Genomic DNA, 20,738 nt, shown 5'->3' on the forward strand with positions numbered 1-20,738 from the left:
GTAAAAACAAGTCTGCCCTCTTTTAGCCACTCTTCTTCTTGATGTAAATTATGTTTTTTCTCTTTAAAGGCTTTAATAATCACAGGATGATGGATTCCTCTATGGCTCAATAATAAAGAGAAATCAATTCAATAATCGTGCTGACGTAATTTCGCTGTACACTTGAACTCCAATATGCTTTATTGAAAATGATGAACTTCTCCCAATCGAACTGCGCCTCACAATGTGAGCTCACCTCACTCATATCTGGAAATGTAATAAAAGTACCAGCATTTTCATTGGATTTAAGACCATTATTTGATCACCTCAATAAATGACCCCAATATGTGGTTGCAAACACAGTAAGAGCTGGATTTCTGAATATCTACAGAAAGATTTACCTGGCCTGCATTGCCCTCCCACAACCTCATAAGACATTCGGTTCCGTAGTGTTGGTTCAATCAAAAGAGCTATACCGAGACCTTTAAATCATTTGAGGAGTTTAAATCTTTACTCTGTGTAAAAACATCAAATTGTTTCTTTTCACAATTATGCCAAGCAACCACCCCCCCCCCCCCCCCTTCCCTTATAATATAATTTACATTTAGCAAGAGGCTTATAGAAGTTGCCACAGTTTCTTGCATACTTGTGTAAGCGTAGAGGCGATAGTTGGTTTCCACAATAATGAAGCCAGATTCTCCCGTGCCAGGAGTAGGCCCAATACCCGACATAGGTGTAAGGGAGAGGGTGGAGGTGGTGACGCCAGCAGACAGGGTGATGGCCAAACGTGTCGGGTAGTACCTCCTGGACTTCCTCTACAGACGAGTACAATAGAGAGACACACAACGCACACACAAAAACATTACCATCACACACAAACTCTGTTCATTCTGCAGGAGGTTCTCTACTCAACGTTGTTCTTTCAATTGCATATTTATGTTACTAAACATATCTTCTCCCTTTCTCTCTCTCTCTCTCTCCTTTCATATCATGTTGCGTATGCCTATAATAACACTGATAAAATAGCCATATTGCCTACTGTTAAATCTACTACCCAAGGGTATCTCCCTATGTGTTTCTGAAATTGATGTCTACTAACATAAATGTTCTCTCTCCCTTATAGCATGTTCCAATTGCTGATGGAAGTGGAAACACTGCTCCTCACCCCCACCACTCCTCATCTACGCACATGGACAGCTGAACTCTACCCACTAATTTTCTTCCTTTTCTTTCCCTCCTTATCTTCGCCATGGGACACTGCTGTAGTCTCTCCACCTGGTCTACCTGGAGAAACCCTCGGCCAATTGCACCCACGGCCACTGCATTGCCGTACACTTACTGTACCCCATACCCTATGCTAGCATTTATATACAATATACATTATTGCCACCACTGAAATGTTTCTCTGTCCCTACATCCCTTACCCCCTGTAACAGTAACCCTATGAGTACAGTAAACTGGTCTTGCCTGTATCATGTATTTACCACCGGATGTCTGTATATATATACTATGTCCAGCGACCAAATGCTGGCTGAGTACAACCCTTGTTGTTTCCCTTCCCCTTCTGCCACACAAACCTCCTCTCCCCCCCTTCCCCCCTTCCTATCTCCACCCGGCCGACCTCAAGCAAATGGGTCCCCCCTTATGTGCCGCGGTTCTGCTTAAGGTTTCTTCCTGCCTAACAGGGAGTTTTTTCTTGCCCCTGTTGCCATTGTGCATGCACTAAGGGGGTTCAGGCTCTGGGCTCTGTAAAGCGCCTAGAGGCAATTGTATTGTTATGGCGCTATATAAATAAAATTGAATTGAATGAAATTTTCTTCTCCACTGGTTTGGCATTGGGACTATATGTACATGCAGGTGCAGGTGTTATGTTGTATATAAAGTAAATATAAAGTGATATAAAGTAAACAGACAACTAAGGGCTCAGATACACATACGCGTCTTTTTTCAGGCAGAAACGCTTCAGTAACGCCTTGGCAAAGTGCGGCGGCCAAAACAGAAGCGGTGCGCTTCCCTGCCTTGCGCTGGAAAGTTGAGAATAGTTCAACTTTTAAGCGCACCTAAAAAAACGCTTCAAAGACGCAACGCGTGGTGGAGAAGGGGCGCACGCTTTAAACGCGCCGTACCATAGGAATCAATGCATTTGCTCGCGTCCCGTTTTTACACGTGCGTGCGTGCGTGCGTGCGTGCGTGCGTGCGTGCGTGCGTGCGTGCGTGCGTGCGTGCGTGCGTACCTGTGTCATGATATGTATAAATACAGATAATGTGAAAGCCACTAGAGGCGCCTAGTGTTAAATAAACTACCACAAGATGGCTGCAACATCTGGCTCACTCACTCACTCTCTCACTCTCACTCTCACTCTCACTCTCACTCACTCACTCACTCACTCACTACCCTAAGGCCATCAGACTCCTAAATGAACAATAATGAACAATAATGCACTCTCATCACTTTACACTCGCCACTTTACTCTACACAGGCTCACTTTCACTGCTGTTTGCACTACATTTGCAATATTGCACCACCCACACACTTGAAGTGTCTTTGTCTCTGTGTTCAGGTTATTATGTGTATAATATGTTCAGTATAGCTAAAAATATCATGTAGGTTTGTTTATCTGTTTAGTATGTGGATTTATGTTTAGTATGTGTATTTATGTTTAGTATCTATATTGTATATTTATTGTTTATCTAGTAGGTCTACTACTCTGTCTTTCATATTTTTATCTAATGTTCAGTACTTATTGTTAAGTTATGTTATATCATGTTGGAGTACTTATATGTTTATATGTTATGTCTTGTTATGTTATAGTAGTGTGGTATGGTGTCCTGTCCTAAGAATTTCAGTGCCCAGTCCAACTCTGTTGTTCTGTGTGTCTGACAATAAAAAGACTTGACTTGAGTCACTCAGTCACACACACACACACACACACACACACACCACACCACACCACACCACACCACACCACACCACACCACACCACACCACACCACACCACACCAGCGCCCCTCACCTTCCTCTGGAAGACAAGGCCGAACTCGCGCAGGTGCTGCAGGAAGGTGAGCAGAGACTCACTCATGCCCTCCACGGAGTAATCCTGCAGCAGAGGAGAAAGAGTTAGGGTTAGGACTGGGATGGTCTTCTGCCTACACTGATCTCTATCTGTGCTTCAAAAGTTGATACGTATTAGGACTACACCAATATTATGGCAAGAGGCTCTAGCTGAAACTGTTTTGTCGATCCCTTAGACAGCTATCAAGTTAGTTTGTATTTATAAGGGTACTCTTGATTCAAAATGATGATGCACATGTGTGAAAAGCTGATACATAATTATGTTGAGTAAATGTTTAAGTTTTTTTTACCCTAGAGGGGCCATTGTACGCCCGATGCCATTTCTCCTGTCCACTCCCCACCTCTTCTCCTTATTTCCTGTCCAACTCTGCACTAATATATCCATTAAAGGCATAAAAAATCTTTAAAAAAATAAAAAAAAGATTCTGATTATGGGATAGGACTGGAATCTTTGAGTTGGGACTACTGTGGATCACTGACTTCCAGATGGGTACAGAGCACAGATTCAATACTTCTGAGCTTGTTAATTCTTTAAACCCTTGATAGTTTTATCCTGTATGGGTTTTCCAGTATAAGACACTGTGTACCTTGGTTTTGAACTTGTTAGCATTTTTGAGTTTAGTATGATTCCTGTTTAACTGAACTTAGTTCAGTACTTCGAGTTTAACATTTCTGCTCAGTCGATAGTCACTACCGTGCAGTTTGACTCATTGTGACAGACAGTCAGTATTAATTGGTTATGATAATAATAATAATAATAATGGATTTTATTTTTATAGCACACTTTCACATACAAAGAGGTCTCAAGGTGCTTAACAAGGTCACAACAACAATAATGCAAGGTAATAGGAGTGCAAAAATAGCAATTAAAACAGTGCATTCTAAAAACAATACAGAAAAGAAATAAAAACACAAACCAGGGGCCGTATTCACAAAGAATCTTAGGGCTAAAAGTAGCTCATAAGTGGCGAATTTAGGAGAAACTCCTAAAAATAATGGGCGTGTCAGTCTTAAATTTAGGACTCCTATTTTTTTTTACTAAGAGCAATTCACAACATTTTTTATCCCTAAAAGTAGCACCTAAGTCTAGGACAGCTTAAAACTCCTCATGAGGACTCCTAAGTCACTAAGACCTATTCACAAAAAGTCTTAAAATGGCTGAAGCCAGACGTAACGTGTTGGAGACAATGAACGACTCTGAATTGTTGAGAAGATATCGTTTAAACCGTGAAGGCATCAACATTTTACTAGAATTAGTGCGGGATGCAATCACGTCTCCAACTATCCGAAACAACCCAATCAGTCCGGAAGTTAAATGTTTGATAACATTACGATTTTTGGCTACGGGGAAAATGCAACTTTGCAACGCAGACGACTTCAGAATATCGCAATCATCAGTAAGCCGATTCATTCATCAAACTATCACCGCACTCTGTAGACCACACATTGTACAACAGTTTATCCGGTTCCCTTTGGACAATCGCCTACTTCAAAGGATCAAGGTCAATTTCATGGCGTTTGCAGGAATGCCCGGTGTCGTGGGTGCCATCGATGGAACACACATTAAAATAATTGCTCCATCCAGAGATGAGGACGTCTTTGTAAACCGCAAAAAGGTACATTCAATTAATACACAGATAGTGTTTGATCCAAATTTCACAATCATGGATATTGTTGCGAAGTGGCCTGGATCTACTCACGATTCGCGCATTTTAATGGAGAGCGCGGTCTGCGCCAGCTTTTTGAGCGGCACCATGTACCTGCTTGATGCCACTTGTTGGGTGACAGTGGCCATCCATGCAAGACATGGCTTTTGACACCCTTCCTCAATCCACAACCGGGAGCACAGTTGAACTACAACATGCAAGTATACGCATGAGGCCTATTTTGGTGACACAATACCTGTAGCCGCGACGGCTCTTTTAAAGTCCACTCCGCAATCTCCATCCTACATTGTGACTGGAGCGCATACCACCGCTTCTCGCAGTCATCGACAGAGCGACACACGGCAGGGAATGAAGCATTTATGTTAAGACATATGTCCTCCCATGCCTCACGCATAGTTTGCAGGGTGCTTTAATTATTACTTCTTTGATTTCATGCAATTTCCGTGTTTTTTTCGGCAATTTCTCTTTCTCTTAACGTGCAAAGCGTCATTCTCGTTGGATGCACAAACTTGTCATCATGCGTGTGCATTCTGCTAAGTGCACTGTCCATAACTATTTAATATGACTTCATTTGAAGCCTAGGTTATTCTCTTATTTTCTGTTTATTTAGTGGGATCGTTAGGGGGATGTTAGGACTGAGTTTTTAATGAGAGAGCCTGTCAACAACCAATCACCGTCCTCACCCCTTCTAAACTCGTGCATGAGAAGCGACGTCATCCATAGCAACGGAGTTTTTATCTTAAGCTTAGGAGTTGGTATTATCCTTAGTATGAGTAGGTCTCAGAGCCGTTGTGAATCACTTTTAAGAAATTACTCCTACGTAAAAGGTTTTAGCGCGAGTTAGGAGCACTCCTAGTGGTAAGATAAAAGGCTTTGTGAATACGGCCCCAGGACTCTAGGTGAAGGCAGATATAAATAGATGGGTTTTGAGGTGTGCTTTAAAAGTGGTGAGGGAATCCAAAACCCTAATGTTCTCCGGGAGCTTGTTCCAAAGTCGTGGCCCCAGCGAGGAGAAGGCACGATCTCCCATTCTGGTCATATTTGTCCACGGAACTTCAATCAGGTTTGCATGTCCGGACCTAAGAGTCCTTGATGTGAGATGAGGGGTGAGGAGATCCTGGAGATAGGCTGGACCGGTGGTGTTTATGGCCTTATGAACTAGGAGTAGGACTTTGAAGACTATTCTCTGGTTGATTGGAAGCCAGTGGAGGGAGTGGAGGACTGGGGTGATGTGTTCGAATTTCCGTGTCTTGGTGAGAACCCGGGCAGCACTGTTTTGAACATACTGCAGCCTCTGAATGATTTTTGCTGGTAGACCTGCCAGCAGAAAGTTGCAGTAGTCCAGACGGGAGCTGATGAATGCGTGCACCAGCTTTTCTGCAGCATGTTTGGGAAGAGAGGGTCTCTCAGCCTTGAGATGTTTCTCAGGTGGTAAAATTATGTTTGGCAGATGGATTTGATGTGTGCATCAAAGGACAATGAAGAGTCCAGCTTGACACCAAGGTTTGTGACGAGTGAGGAGAGAGGGGTGGGGTGACCATTTATCGTGATTTGGGTGATACCGGCCTTTTTTGTTTGATGGGGCGTGCCAATAAGAATTGCTTCAGACTTGCCACCATTTAGCTGTAGTGAGTTGTTGCTCATCCAGTGCTGGATGTCATCCAGGCATTTGGTAGTCAGTGATAGTGGCAGGTGTTTGTCGGGTGAAGTTCGGATGTAGATTTGTGTGTCATGTGCATAGGAGTGAAATGGGATGTTATGACCTCGAAGTATGTTTCCCAGGGGTAGCATGTCAATTAAGAAAAGCAGGGGCCCCAGGACGGACCCCTGGGGGACACTGGAGGTAACGCACCTAATGCTGGAGGTGATATTGCCAAGGGCAACATATTCCTGCCGTCCTGTGAGATAGGAATAAAAGAAGTCCAGGGCAGTGCCTGTAATTCCCACCTCCTGGAGGCGCCGAAACAGGATATTATGGTCCACTGCATCAAAAGCGGCGCTTAGATCCAGCAGGACTAGTAGGCTGGTTGAGCCAGAGTCTGATGACATTAGGAGGTCATTTACCACCCTCACCAGAGCAGTTTCGGTGCTATAGGAAGGTCTGAAACCAGACTGGAAGGATTCATAAAGCTGGTGGGAGTGGAGATGGTTATGCAGTTGGAGGGAGACGACCTTTTCCAGGACCTTTGTTAGGAAGGGGAGGTTTGAGATAGGACGGTAGTTTGAGAGGTCCTCACGATCCAGATTGTGCTTTTTGAGCACAGGTTTGATGGCTGCCAGTTTGAGGGAGGGGGCTTCTTCACCAGTAGATAGGGACCTGTTTATTATGTGGGTTGCAGTGTGGAAAATGGCTGTGAGGCACGCTTTCAATAGAGATGTGGGGATGGGATCCAAAGAGCTAGTGGAGGAGTTCATTTTTAAAACAATGCTGGAGGGCTCAGCTTGGGTGACCTCAGCAAAATGATCAAGGGCTAGGCCATCACGGGGGGCAAGATTGGAAGGGAAGATCAGGTTGGTCAGGGGTGATGTTGCGCCTGATGTTATCGACCTTTGATTTGAAAAAGTCAGTTGCAGTCATCAGAGGAGGGAGTATTGGTGGAGGAGCTGCAAGGTTTGAGCATCTGATTTATAGTGGAGAACAGGTGTCTTGGGTTTTTATGGTCAGAGTCAATGAGAGTAGAGTAGTTTGATGCCCTGGTAGCTCTAAGAGCAGAGGAATATACTTTCTGATGTTCTCTGAAGTACAGCTTGTGGACAGTTAAGCCAGTTCGCCTAAATCTACGCAAAATTTTTCGACCCTCCGCCTTAAGGGCTCTGAGATGGTCAGTGAACCAGGGGGCTGAGCGCTGGAAGGACACCAGCCGCGTTCTTTCAGGGGCAAACCTGTCTAGGCCATCTTGAAGACGATTAACTTATTGATATCATCAGGGTATGATACCAGTAGCATCAGCATAAACAGAATTTTCCCAAAATGTGAAACGGAAAATCACTGGCTCTAAACATGTGACTATATAGTTGTATCACGACTTGGAATGACTAAGGACTTGTACTAGAACACTTGTGATTATTCATTGGTTATGATGAACTTATTGATATCATCAGGGTATGATACCAGTAGCATCAGTCACAGTTGGTGTAGTTAACTTTACAAGACTGGATTAACTGGTTTGAGTAATAATAAATAATGTTTTTTTAGTCTTCGTACCAGTGTGTAATTGTTAGTTACTTGGGAAATAAAATGAGTGCACTCACCCGTCCTAAGGTGGAGAAACTAAGCTGGAACAGGAAGGACAGAATCTCCACTAGGTCCATTCCTCTAGACTGGACATGAAGGAGACCAATTAAATCATTGAGCACCATAAACATCTTTTATTACATCAAGTACATCAAGCAAATGTAACTGACAGCTGCTCTTTATGGAGATCCAGGTTGGACAGAACCGGTATCAACCCAAGTGCAGCTGCCATGCTGAGCCAGTCAGAGCTGCGGTTCTGACTTGGGTGTGTTAAGAAACCAACAGGGCCAGATTTGTGTTGTTAAGGCCTAATTACTGAACTAAACTAACTAAAAGACTTCCACTGTTCGCAACATAAACCTAACCGCTCATCCTACACACTATCCCAACATGATGTAAATGCGTGTACCTATCGTGTGTGTGTGTGTGTGTGTGTGTGTGTGTGTCAGCTTGGCAGAGCCCCAGAGAATGGTCATTTACGAGAAGGCTTGTGCACACTCCCTGCATGGCGGCTCGGTCTCTCCAGATGTGAACTAGCCAGCTCAAGCGTCTTTTTCTGTACATTAGGGTTTGTTTGGTTTGTTAGGTGGTGATAAAAAGACCACTCAATCCCATGAGCCCACATGTGGCAAACCAAATCAGGCAGATGAAAACAGTTTCTGCGTCGATATAGGACCATACCTACTTATGAGCAACGAGTGCCAGGAAAGGAATGCATTAACTAATTACACACAGGTAGCGTCATCACTGAATCTCCGCCTGTCAGTCAGTGAAGTCAGTCAGGTCCCTACCATGTGACTTAAGCTTTCCTTACAGGTGATGCTGTGTTACTGGCCACACTTGAAGTGTTGACTGCAGCACTGAGATACTGATTGCAGTGTTAAGGTGCTGGCTGGGATACTGACTGCTGTGTTACTGGCCACACTTGAAGTGTTGACTGCAGCACTGAGATACTGATTGCAGTGTTAAGGTGCTGGCTGGGATACTGACTGCCGTGTAAAGGTGCTGGCTGAGGTACTGATTGCAGTGTTAATGTGCTGGCTGAGATACTGATTGCAGTGTCAAGGTGCTGGCTGGGATACTGACTGCCGTGTAAAGGTGCTGGCTGAGATACTGATTGCAGTGTCAAGGTGCTGGCTGGGATACTGACTGCCGTGTAAAGGTGCTGGCTGAGGTACTGATTGCAGTGTTAAGGTGCTGGCTGAGATACTGATTGCAGTGTTAAGGTGCTGGCTGGGATACTGATTGCAGTTTTAAGGTGCTGGCTGAGGTACTGATTGCAGTGTTAAGGTGCTGGCTGGGATACTGATTGCAGTGTTAAGGTGCTGGCTGACATACTGATCGCAGTTTTAAGGTGCTGGCTGAGGTTCTCATTGCAGTGTTAAGGTGCTGGCTGAGGTACTGATTGCAATGTTAAGGTGCTGGCTGACCTGGGCAGTGTTGAGGTGCTGCCTGAGGTACTGATTGCAATGTTAAGGTGCTGGCTTACCTGGGCAGTGTTGAGGTACTGCAGGGTGAGGTACCAAAGCTGGGATGCCGTGTCCAGCAGCAGGAACTGGAAGCCAGAGGATGTGATACAGGGAGCGTCACCCACCTCACTGCCACAGTGGAATAGAGAGGGAAGAGAGGATGAGATGCAGGACGATGCTTCTTTTTTACCTAAATTACATTTTTAACATTTACTCATTTAGCAGACACTCTTATCCAAAGCGACAGACAAGGAAACTGCATTTTACACATCAGGAGCAGTTAGGGGTTCAGTGTCTTGCTCAAGGACACCTACTCACTTGGTAAGTAGCAACCTTTCGATTACTGAACGACTCCTCTACCTCCTGTGCCACTGTCGCCTATATCAAAACCCATCAGCAAGTGAGCATCTATGTAATGTAAATGTTATATACATACAGAGGGCACTATTTTAGTAGTGAAAAGGTGACATGCACAACATTGCCGCAAAGGCACTTTTTGTTCGCTAGGGGGGATATTTAGTTTTCAGCTGCAGGGGTGTGCATTCATCATGTGGGTGGGATTGGATTTGAATAAAACTAATCATAATGCATCAGCTTTTTGCATATCCATATGCTCTCTTAAGGGGCCAGCATGCGTCTTGAAGGCCGATATACAGCCGCGGAAAAAATTAAGAGACCACTTCAAAACTAGAAAATGCATTTCCTGAAGGAAATACCAGTGCATGAAATGCAAAAGTTAGGAAAGGAAGAAGAAAAGAAAGAAGAGTGAAAGAAGGAAAGAAGAAAAGAAAGAAGAGTGGAAGAAGGAAAGAAGAAAGGAAAGAAAAGTGAAGAAAGGAGAGAAGAGAGGATGAAGGAAAGAAGAGTGAAAGAAGGAAAGAAGAAAAGAAAGAAGAGTGAAGAAAGGAAAGAAGAGTGGAAGAAGAAAAGAAAGGAGAGTGAAGAAAGGAAAGAAAAGTGAAAGAAGGAAAGAAGAGTGGAAGAAGGAAAGAAGAGTGAACAGGAGTGAAAGAGAAAAAGAGAGTGAAAATATTGAAAAAAGGAGATAAAAATGGAGTGAAGAAGGGAGATTGAGTGTGAGAGAAAGTAGACTGAGAGGGATAGAGAGAAAGATGGAGAGATGGAGAGACAAAAAAGTAGAGAATGGAAGGTGTCTTAATGTTCCTAGTTACAGTTAAATTGAGAGGGACAGAGAAGAGGTTCCTTGGATTTGGCGCAGATGTCAGTGAAGCACAGGTGCAAGCCAGTTTAAAGACCCTATTATGATGTCATAATGGCCCAATGTAAGTCAATGGGAAAATTTAGATTCGTTTTTATTTAATATCTTAAAAAGTATAAAGTTTAGAAAAGTGAAAAATACATAGCATAAGTGTCCTTTACAAGACCTACGCAACACAGTTTGAATGAAGTTTCTACGTTAAGCGGTTCGGGCTGAATTAATCGCAGAAAAAGGTAACAAGAATAACTAGAAAATGCATTTCCTGAAGGAAATACCAGTGCATGAAATCCAAAAGTTAGGAAAGGAAGAAGAAAAGAAAGAAGAGTGAAAGAAGGAAATAAGAAAGGAAAGAAGAGTGGGAGAAGGAAAGAAGAAAGGAAAGAAGAGTGAAGAAAGGAGAGAAGAGAGGATGAAGGAAAGAAGAGTGAAAGAAGGAAAGAAGAAAAGAAAGAAGAGTGGAAGAAGAAAAGAAAGAAGAGTGAAAGAAGGAAATAATAGTTGAAGAAGGAAAGAAGAGTGAAAGAAGGAAAGAAGAAAGGAGAGTGAAGAAAGGAAAGAAGAGTGAAAGAAGGAAAGAAGAGTGGAAGAAGGAAAGAAGAAAGGAAAGAAGAGTGGAAGAGAAAAAGAGAGTGAAAATATTGAAAAAAGGAGATAAAAATGGAGTGAAGAAGAGAGATTGAGTGTGAGAGAAAGTAGACTGAGAGGGATAGAGAGAAAGATGGAGAGAAAAAAAAGTAGAGAATGGAAGGTGTCTTAATGTTCCTAGTTACAGTTAAATTGAGAGGGACAGAGAAGAGGTTCCTTTGATTTGGTGCAGCTGTCAGTGAAGCACAGGTGCAAGCCAGTTTAAAGACCCTATTATGATGTCATAATGGCCCAATGTAAGTCAATGGGAAAATTTAGATTAGTTTTTATTTAATATCTTAAAAAGTATAAAGTTTAGAAAAGTGAAAAATACATAGCATAAGTGTCCTTTACAAGACCTACGCGACAAAGTTTGAATGAAGTTTCTACGTTAAGCGGTTCGGGCTGAATTAATCGCAGAAAAAGGTAACAAGAATAAGAAGAAGAAGAAGAAGAAGAAGAAGAAGAAGAAGAAGAAGCCTAGGAATAACAATACAGGGCATTTCATGCACTGTAACTAGAAAATGCATTTCCTGAAGGAAATACCAGTGCATGAAATGCAAAGGTTAAGAAAGGAAGAAGAAAAGAAAGAAGAGTGAAAGAAGGAAAGAAGAAAGGAAAGAAGAGTGGAAGAAGGAAAGACAAAAGGAAAGAAGAGTGAAGAAAGGAGAGAAGAGCAGAAGAAGGAAAGAAGAAAGGAAAGAAGAGTGAAAGAAGGAAAGAAGAAAAGAAAGAAGAGTGAAGAAAGGAAAGAAGAGTGGAAGGAGGAAAGAAGAGTGAAATAATGAAAGAAGAAAGGAAAGAAGAGTGAAGGAAGGAAAGAAGAGTGGAAGAAGGAAATAAGAAAAGAAAGAAGAGTGAAAGAAGGAAAGAACAAAGGAAAGAAGAGTGAAAGAAGAAAATAAGAAAGGAAAGAAGAGTGGAAGAAGGAAAGAATAGTGAACAAGAGTGGCTCTGGATGAAGAGATAAAGAGAGAGTGAAAATATTGAAAAAAGGAGATAAAAATGGATTGAAGAAGAGAGATTGAGTGTGAGAGAAAGTTGACTGAGAGAGAAAGATGGAGAGATGGAGAGAAAAAAAATAGAGAATGGATGGTGTCTTAATGTTCCTAGTTACAGTTAAATTGAGAGGGACAGAGAGAGTAGAGGTTCCTTTGATTTGGTGCAGCTGTCAGTGAAGCACAGGTGCAAGCCAGTTTAAAGACCCTATTATGATGTCATAATGGCCCAATGTAAGTCAATGGGAGACATTCATATTCGTTTTTCTTTAATATCTTAAAAAGTATAAAGTTTAGAAAAGTGAAAAATACATAGCATAAGTGTCGTTTACAAGACCTACGCGACAAAGTTTGAATGAAGTTTCTACGTTAAGCGGTTCGGGCTGAATTAATCGCAGAAAAAGGTAACAAGAATAAGAAGAAGAAGAAGAAGAAGAAGAAGAAGAAGAAGAAGAAGAAGCCTAGGAATAACAATACAGGGCATTTCATGCACTGTAACTAGAAAATGCATTTCCTGAAGGAAATACCAGTGCATGAAATGCAAAAGTTAGGAAAGGAAGAAGAAAAGAAAGAAGAGTGAAAGAAGGAAATAAGAAAGGAAAGAAGAGTGGAAGAAGGAAAGAAGAAAGGAAAGAAGAGTGAAGAAAGGAGAGAAGAGAGGATGAAGGAAAGAAGAGTGAAAGAAGGAAAGAAGAAAAGAAAGAAGAGTGGAAGAAGAAAAGAAAGAAGAGTGAAGAAAGGAAAGAAGAGTGAAAGAAGGAAATAATAGTTGAAGAAGGAAAGAAGAAAGGAAAGAAGAGTGAAAGAAGGAAAGAAGAAAGGAGAGTGAAGAAAGGAAAGAAAAGTGAAAGAAGGAAAGAAGAGTGGAAGAAGGAAAGAAGAAAGGAAAGAAGAGTGGAAGAAGGAAAGAAGAGTGGAAAAGAAAAAGAGAGTGAAAATATTGAAAAAAGGAGATAAAAATGGAGTGAAGAAGAGAGATTGAGTGTGAGAGAAAGTAGACTGAGAGGGATAGAGAGAAAGATGGAGAGATGGAGAGAAAAAAAAGTAGAGAATGGAAGGTGTCTTAATGTTCCTAGTTACAGTTAAATTGAGAGGGACAGAGAAGAGGTTCCTTTGATTTGGTGCAGCTGTCAGTGAAGCACAGGTGCAAGCCAGTTTAAAGACCCTATTATGATGTCATAATGGCCCAATGTAAGTCAATGGGAAAGTTTAGATTCGTTTTTATTTAATATCTTAAAAAGTATAAAGTTTAGAAAAGTGAAAAATACATAGCATAAGTGTCCTTTACAAGACCTACGCGACAAAGTTTGAATGAAGTTTCTACGTTAAGCGGTTCGGGCTGAATTAATCGCAGAAAAAGGTAACAAGAATAAGAAGAAGAAGAAGCCTAGGAATAACAATACAGGGCATTTCATGCACTGTAACTAGAAAATGCATTTCCTGAAGGAGATACCAGTGCATGAAATGCAAAAGTTAGGAAAGGAAGAAGAAAAGAAGAGTGAAAGAAGGAAAGAAGAGTGGAAGAAGGAAAGAAGAAAGGAGAGAAGAGTGAAGAAAGGAGAGAAGAGAGGAAGAAGGAAAGAAGAGTAAAAGAAGGAAAGAAAGAAGAGTGAGGAAAGGAAAGAAAAGAAGAGTGGAAGAAGAAAAGAAAGAAGAGTGAAGAAAGGAAAGAAGAGTGAAAGAAGGAAATCATAGTTGAAGAAGGAAAGAAAAGTGAAAGAAGAGTGGAAGAAGGAAAGAAGAGTGGAAGAAGGAAAGAAGAGTGAAAGAGAAAAAGAGAGTGAAAATATTGAAAAAAGGAGATAAAAATGGAGTGAAGAAGAGAGATTGAGTGTGAGAGAAAGTAGACAGAGAGGGATAGAGAGAAAGATGAGAGAGATGGAGAGAAAAAAAAGTAGAAAATGGAAGGTGTCTTAATGTTCCTAGTTACAGTTAAATTGAGAGGGACAGAGAGAGAAGAGGTTCCTTTGATTTGGCGCAGGTGTCAGTGAAGCACAGGTGCAAGCCAGTTTAAAGACCCTATTATGATGTCATAATGGCCCTATGTAAGTCAATGGGAGAAATTTATATTAGTTTTTCTTTAATATCTTAAAAACTATAAAGTTTAGAAAAGTGAAAAATACATAGCATAAGTGTCCTTTACAAGACCTACGCAACGAAGTTTGAATGAAGTTTCTACGTTAAGCGGTTCGGGCTGAATTAATCGCAGAAAAAGGTAACAAGAATAAGAAGAAGAAGAAGAAGAAGAAGCCTAGGAATAACAATACAGGGCATTTCATGCACTGTAACTAGAAAATGCATTTCCTGAAGGAAATACCAGTGCATTAAATGCAAAAGTTAAGAAAGGAAGAAGAAAAGAAAGAAGAGTGAAAGAAGGAAAGAAGAAAGGAAAGAAGAGTGAAAGAAGGAAAGAAGAGTGGAAGATGGAAAGAAGAGTGGAAGAAGGAAAGAAGAAAGGGAAGAAGAGTGAAGAAAGAAAAGAAGAGTGAAAGAAGGAAAGAATAGTTGAAGAAGGAAAGAAGAAAAGAAAGAAGCGTGAAAGAAGGAAAGAAGAAAGGAAAGAAGAGTGAAAAAAGGAAAGAAGAAAGGAGAGTGAAGAAAGGAAAGAAAAGTGAAAGAAGGAAAGAAGAGTTGAACAAGAAAGGAAAGAAGAGTGGAAGAAGGAAAGAAGAGTGAAAAAGAGTGGCTCTGGATAAAGAGAAAAAGAGAGTGAAAATATTGAAAAAAGGAGATAAAAATGGAGTGAAGAAGAGAGATTGAGTGTGAGAGAAAGTAGACTGAGAGGGATAGAGAGAAAGATGGAGAGAAAAAAAAAAGTAGAGAATGGAAGGTGTCTTAATGTTCCTAGTTACAGTTAAATTGAGAGGGACAGAGAGAGAAGAGGTTCCTTTGATTTGGTGCAGCTGTCAGTGAAGCACAGGTGCAAGCTAGTTTAAAGACCCTATTATGATGTCATAATGGCCCAATGTAAGTCAATGGGAGAAATGTATATTCGTTTTTCTTTAATATCTTAAAAAGTATAAAGTTTAGAAAAGTGAAAAATACATAGCATAAGTGTCGTTTACAAGACCTACGCGACAAAGTTTGAATGAAGTTTCTACGTTAAGCGGTTCGGGTTGAATTAATCGCAGAAAAAGGTAACAAGAATAAGAAGAAGAAGAAGAAGAAGAAGAAGCCTAGGAATAACAATACAGGGCATTTCATGCACTGTAACTAGAAAATGCATTTCCTGAAGGAAATACCAGTGCATGAAATGCAAAGGTTAAGAAAAGAAGAAGAAAAGAAAGAAGAGTGAAAGAAGGAAAGAAGAGTGGAAGAAGGAAAGACAAAAGGAAAGAAGAGTGAAGAAAGGAGAGAAGAGTGGAAGAAGGAAAGAAGAAAGGAAAGAAGAGTGAAAGAAGGAAAGAAGAAAAGAAAGAAGAGTGAAGAAAGGAAAGAAGAGTGGAAGAAGGAAAGAAGACAAGAAAGAAGAGTGAAATAATGAAAGAAGAAAGGAAAGAAGAGTGAAGGAAGGAAAGAAGAGTGGAAGAAGGAAATAAGAAAAGAAAGAAGAGTGAAAGAAGGAAAGAAGAAAGGAAAGAAGAGTGTAAGAAGGAAAGAAGAGTGAAGAAAGGAAAGAAAAGTGGAAGAAGCAAAGAAGAGTGGATGAAGGAAAAAAGAAAGTCAAGAAGAGTGGAAGAAGGAAAGAAAAATGGATGAAGAAAATAAGAAAGGAAAGAAGAGTGGAAGAAGGAAAGAAGAGTGAACAAGAGTGGCTCTGGATGAAGAGATAAAGAGAGAGTGAAAATATTGAAAAAAGGAGATAAAAATGGAGTGAAGAAGAGAGATTGAGTGTGAGAGAAAGTTGACAGAGAGAAAGATGGAGAGATGGAGAGAAAAAAAAATAGAGAATGGATGGTGTCTTAATGTTCCTAGTTACAGTTAAATTGAGAGGGACAGAGAGAGTAGAGGTTCTTTGGATTTGGCACAGGTGTCAGTAAAGCACAGGTGCAAGCCAGTTTAAAGACCCTATTATGATGTCATAATGGCCCAATGTAAGTCAATGGGAGAAATTTATATTCGTTTTTCTTTAATATCTTAAAAAGTATAAAGTTTAGAAAAGTGAAAAATACATAGCATAAGTGTCGTTTACAAGACCTACGCGACAAAGTTTGAATGAAGTTTCTAAGTTAAGCGGTTCGGGCTGAATTAATCGCAGAAAAAGGTAACAAGAATAAGAAGAAGAAGAAGAAGAAGAAGAAGAAGAAGCCTAGGAATAACAATACAGGGCATTTCATGCACTGTAACTAGAAAATGCATTTCCTGAAGGAAATACCAGTGCATGAAATGCAAAGGTTAAGAAAGGAAGAAGAAAAGAAAGAAGAGTGAAAGAAGGAAAGAAGAAAGGAAAGAAGAGTGTAAGAAGGAAAGAAGAGTGAAGAAAGGAAAGAAAAGTGGAAGAAGGAAAGAAGAGTGGATGAAGGAAAAAAGAAAGGCAAGAAGAGTGGAAGAAGGAAAGACAAAAGGAAAGAAGAGTGAAGAAAGGAGAGAAGAGTGGAAGAGGGAAAGAAGAAAGGAAAGAAGAGTGAAAGAAGGAAAGAAGAAAAGAAAGAAGAGTGAAGAAAGGAAAGAAGAGTGGAAGAAGGAAAGAAGAAAAGAAAGAAGAGTGAAATAATGAAAGAAGAAAGGAAAGAAGAGTGAAGGAAGGAAAGAAGAGTGGAAGAAGGAAATAAGGAAAGAAAGAAGAGTGAAAGAAGGAAAGAAGAAAGGAAAGAAGAGTGGAAGAAGGAAAGAAGAGTGAAGAAAGGAAAGAAAAGTGGAAGAAGGAAAGAAGAGTGGATGAAGGAAAAAAGAAAGGCAAGAAGAGTGGAAGAAGGAAAGAAAAATGGAAGAAGAAAATAAGAAAGGAAAGAAGAGTGGAAGAAGGAAAGAAGAGTGAACAAGAGTGGCTCTGGATGAAGAGATAAAGAGAGAGTGAAAATATTGAAAAAAGGAGATAAAAATGGAGTGAAGAAGAGAGATTGAGTGTGAGAGAAAGTTGACAGAGAGAAAGATGGAGAGATGGAGAGAAAAAAAAATAGAGAATGGATGGTGTCTTAATGTTCCTAGTTACAGTTAAATTGAGAGGGACAGAGAGAGAAGAGGTTCTTTGGATTTGGCACAGGTGTCAGTGAAGCATACTAAGGCAGAAGGCAGTAACTTCTATGTTAAAGCTCAGTGGTATGATAACAATGGAATAATGACCCTATTAATTAATCAGTAGTAATACTATTTCATTTATCACAATTACCAATACAATGATTATCACACACACACACACATACACACACACACACACCATTGAATTATCACATTAAGCACATAAAACAATGAACTTGAATTGTCACATGAAACACATAAAACATCTATGTCAGTCCATTGGGGTGTGTGTGTGTGTGTGTGTGTGTGTGTGTGTGTGTGTGTGTGAGAGAGAGAGAGAGAGAGAGAGAACGAGAGAGAATGAGGCCCATTTTCCCCCTCCACATGCCCCCGCTCGCCAAGCGAAGTTACCCGATTTAGATGCACCTTTTTCGGACTAGCCACAGGCACTGGGTGGGGGAATAGCCCGATAGCTTAGCATATCTGCCATGCAATTCTAATGGTAATGCTACCTAGCTTGGTATGCTAACTGTCGGTAGCCTATACATCGTGAAATCAACCAAAATACTGATGTCACTGGCTTTAATTACAGTGCATGAAATGCCCTGTATTGTTATTCCTAGGCTTCTTCTTCTTCTTCTTCTTATTACAGTGCATGAAATGCCCTGTATTGTTATTCCTAGGCTTCTTCTTCTTCTTATTCTTGTTACCTTTTTCTGCGATTAATTCAGCCCGAACCGCTTAACGTAGAAACTTCATTCAAACTTTGTCGCGTAGGTCTTGTAAAGGACACTTATGCTATGTATTTTTCACTTTTCTAAACTTTATACTTTTTAAGTTATTAAAGAAAAACGAATCTAAATATTCCCATTGACTTACATTGGGCCATTATGACATCATAATAGGGTAATTAAACTGGCTTGCACCTGTGCTTCACTGACACCTGCGGCAAGCCTCCAAGGGTCCTCTTCTCTCTGTACCTCTCCATTCAACTGTATAACTAGGAATATTAATAGACACCTTCCATACTCTACTTTTTTTCTCTCTATCACTCTCACTCTACTTTCTCTCACACACTCCATCTCTCTGCTTCACTCTTTTTTTCTCCTTCTTTCAATATTTTCACTCTCTCTTTACTGTCTTTATCCAGAGCCACTCTTGTTCACTCTTCTTTCCTTACTTTGTTTCTTCCTCTCTTCTTTCCTTTCTTCTTTCCTTCTTTCTACTCTTCTTTACTTTCTTCTTTCCTTCTTCCACTCTTCTTTCCTTTCTTCTTCCCTTCTTCCACTCTTCTTACCTTTTTCTTTTCTTCTTTCCTTCTTTCACTCTTCTTTCTTTTCTTCTTATCTTCTTCGGCTCTTCCCTTCTTCCACTTTTCTTTCCTTCTTCCACTCTTCTTTCCTTCTTCCACTCTAATTTCCTTTCTTCCACTCTTCTTTCCTTTCTTCTTCCCTTCTTCCACTCTTCTTTCTTTCTTCCACTCTTCTTTCCTTTCTTCACTCTTCTTTCCTTTCTTCTTTCCTTCTTCAACTCTTCTTTCCTTCTTTTACTCTTCTTTCCTTTCTTCCTTCCTTCTTTCACTTTTCTTTTATTCGTTCTTTCTTAACTTTTGCATTTCATGCACTGGTATTTCCTTCAGGAAATGCATTTTCTAGTTACAGTGCATGAAATGCCCTGTATTGTTATTCCTAGGCTTCTTCTTCTTCTTATTCTTGTTACCTTTTTCTGCGATTAATTCAGCCCGAACCGCTTAACGTAGAAACTTCATTCAAACTTTGTCGCGTAGGTCTTGTAAACGACACTTATGCTATGTATTTTTCACTTTTCTAAACTTTATACTTTTTAAGATATTAAATAAAAACGAATCGAAATTTTCCCATTGACTTACATTGGGCCATTATGACGTCATAATATGGTCTTTAAACTGGCTTGCACCTGTGCTTTACTGACAGCTGCGCCAAATAGCCAACTGTCCGTTGGCACTTTACAATTGAAGTCTCATTCTGGCTGTGCTGCTGCCTCTTGCTGGAGTCCAAACAGGTACGTTTTAAATCAACCTTTAATTAAATTAAAATGATGCGCGAATTTTATTCTGAGTTGTGTTGTGCAGTAGGCCTATGTTGTACGTCGTTTAATGGAGAAAGCGACCTAGGCATTTACACAAAGCTTTTCAGTCATTAGAGAAAGCTAGCATCAGTCAGGCAACCTATTCAAACAGGACAGGCATGTTATCTTCTGACTGTTGGTATTGTGTTAAAGTAACACAATGCAACAATTATACGTCATGATTAGGGTTAGGATAATCAGTTTAACCTAAAAATAACAGCTTGAAAAAAATTGGGGCGCTACAATGACTCTTAATATGGAGAATTGCATCCGCGCCATTGCTATGCAGGGTCTATAGGCACATAACTTCGTTTTGTAGTTTTGCCGCCCAACTTTCCACTGTCTGCTGAACTAGTAAGCTTATTTGCCATCTTGCTTTGTCTTGTGTTGCACTTGCTTGACTGTGTAAGGACAGTTGTTGAATAACTAGTTTGTAATAATGTCAAAGTCAGCACATTTCAAGAGATTTCGTCAGTTTTAGCTGATAGCATATAGCTAGCGTATAGCTATTGATCCGTTGTGCTGCTTTAATTCGTGTTTGCCAGCTTGTTACAGATACAAAAAAGACATTATGGTATTAATGCTAACTCAAAATTTTGGTTGCAACATTAGCTGACATTTTATGCCATCTTTCAGAAGTGTAGTGTTACTACACAGTGGTAATCATGCTCCGTCTCTGCTCCAGGTAGCAGGTGAGCAGGCTGGTTTAGTAGGGACAGAGAGAGAGCGGGGCCAGCGACAGGTTGCTGCTCGGTTCTGCCTGCCCCACCAGTGGCAGCTGCTGATCTTTCAAAGAGGGGGAGCTCATTTTTTGCGTACATCATACAAATATTAGCATTGTCTGCCATCGTGTGTAGTTTGTTACCTGGCTAGTTCACACTTACGACCAGTGGCGATTTCTTTAAAGCTTGGCTTCCCCTAATAGGTGGTGGGCCGAGGTGCGATTTCGTGCATTTTAACGTTCCCTGGATATGGAGAAGCCATGTTTTTGTAAATATGTTCTACGTTTGTATTCACGTTTAGACAAAAATTGTTGCCACTTGCCGTTATTGCTTATTACGTCGTTATCGATAACTTTATTCCCGAGGCAAATGGAGAGGGCAGCTACACTTTGGGTCCGATAATCGTGACGTTTTGTCGTTGTTATCCAATCGCGTTCTTGGAATTGCTCCAGTGAAGTTAATGATCAGTCCAACAACACTGTTTACATCTTTGTCCATGTAGTGTGAATTGTGGAATATATGGGTCAT

General features: G+C 40.7%; 1 protein-coding gene across 1 annotated transcript in view; it reads right to left on the reverse strand.

Annotated features, from left to right (window-relative positions):
* gtf2h4 (general transcription factor IIH, polypeptide 4) overlaps positions 1-20,738 on the reverse strand; it is a 41,777-nt gene that overhangs the window by 4,491 nt on the left and 16,548 nt on the right. The window contains exons 6-9 of the mRNA XM_080859520.1: positions 9,444-9,552; positions 7,972-8,040; positions 2,994-3,077; positions 626-794 (exon numbers count right to left, since the gene is read on the reverse strand). Of these exons, the coding sequence (XP_080715646.1) occupies positions 626-794; positions 2,994-3,077; positions 7,972-8,040; positions 9,444-9,552 (431 nt within the window). The remainder of the gene's footprint in view (positions 1-625; positions 795-2,993; positions 3,078-7,971; positions 8,041-9,443; positions 9,553-20,738) is intronic.

The sequence above is a fragment of the Sprattus sprattus genome, assembly GCF_963457725.1.
Source record: "Sprattus sprattus genome assembly, chromosome: 20".
NCBI classification, from domain to species: domain Eukaryota; kingdom Metazoa; phylum Chordata; class Actinopteri; order Clupeiformes; family Clupeidae; genus Sprattus; species Sprattus sprattus.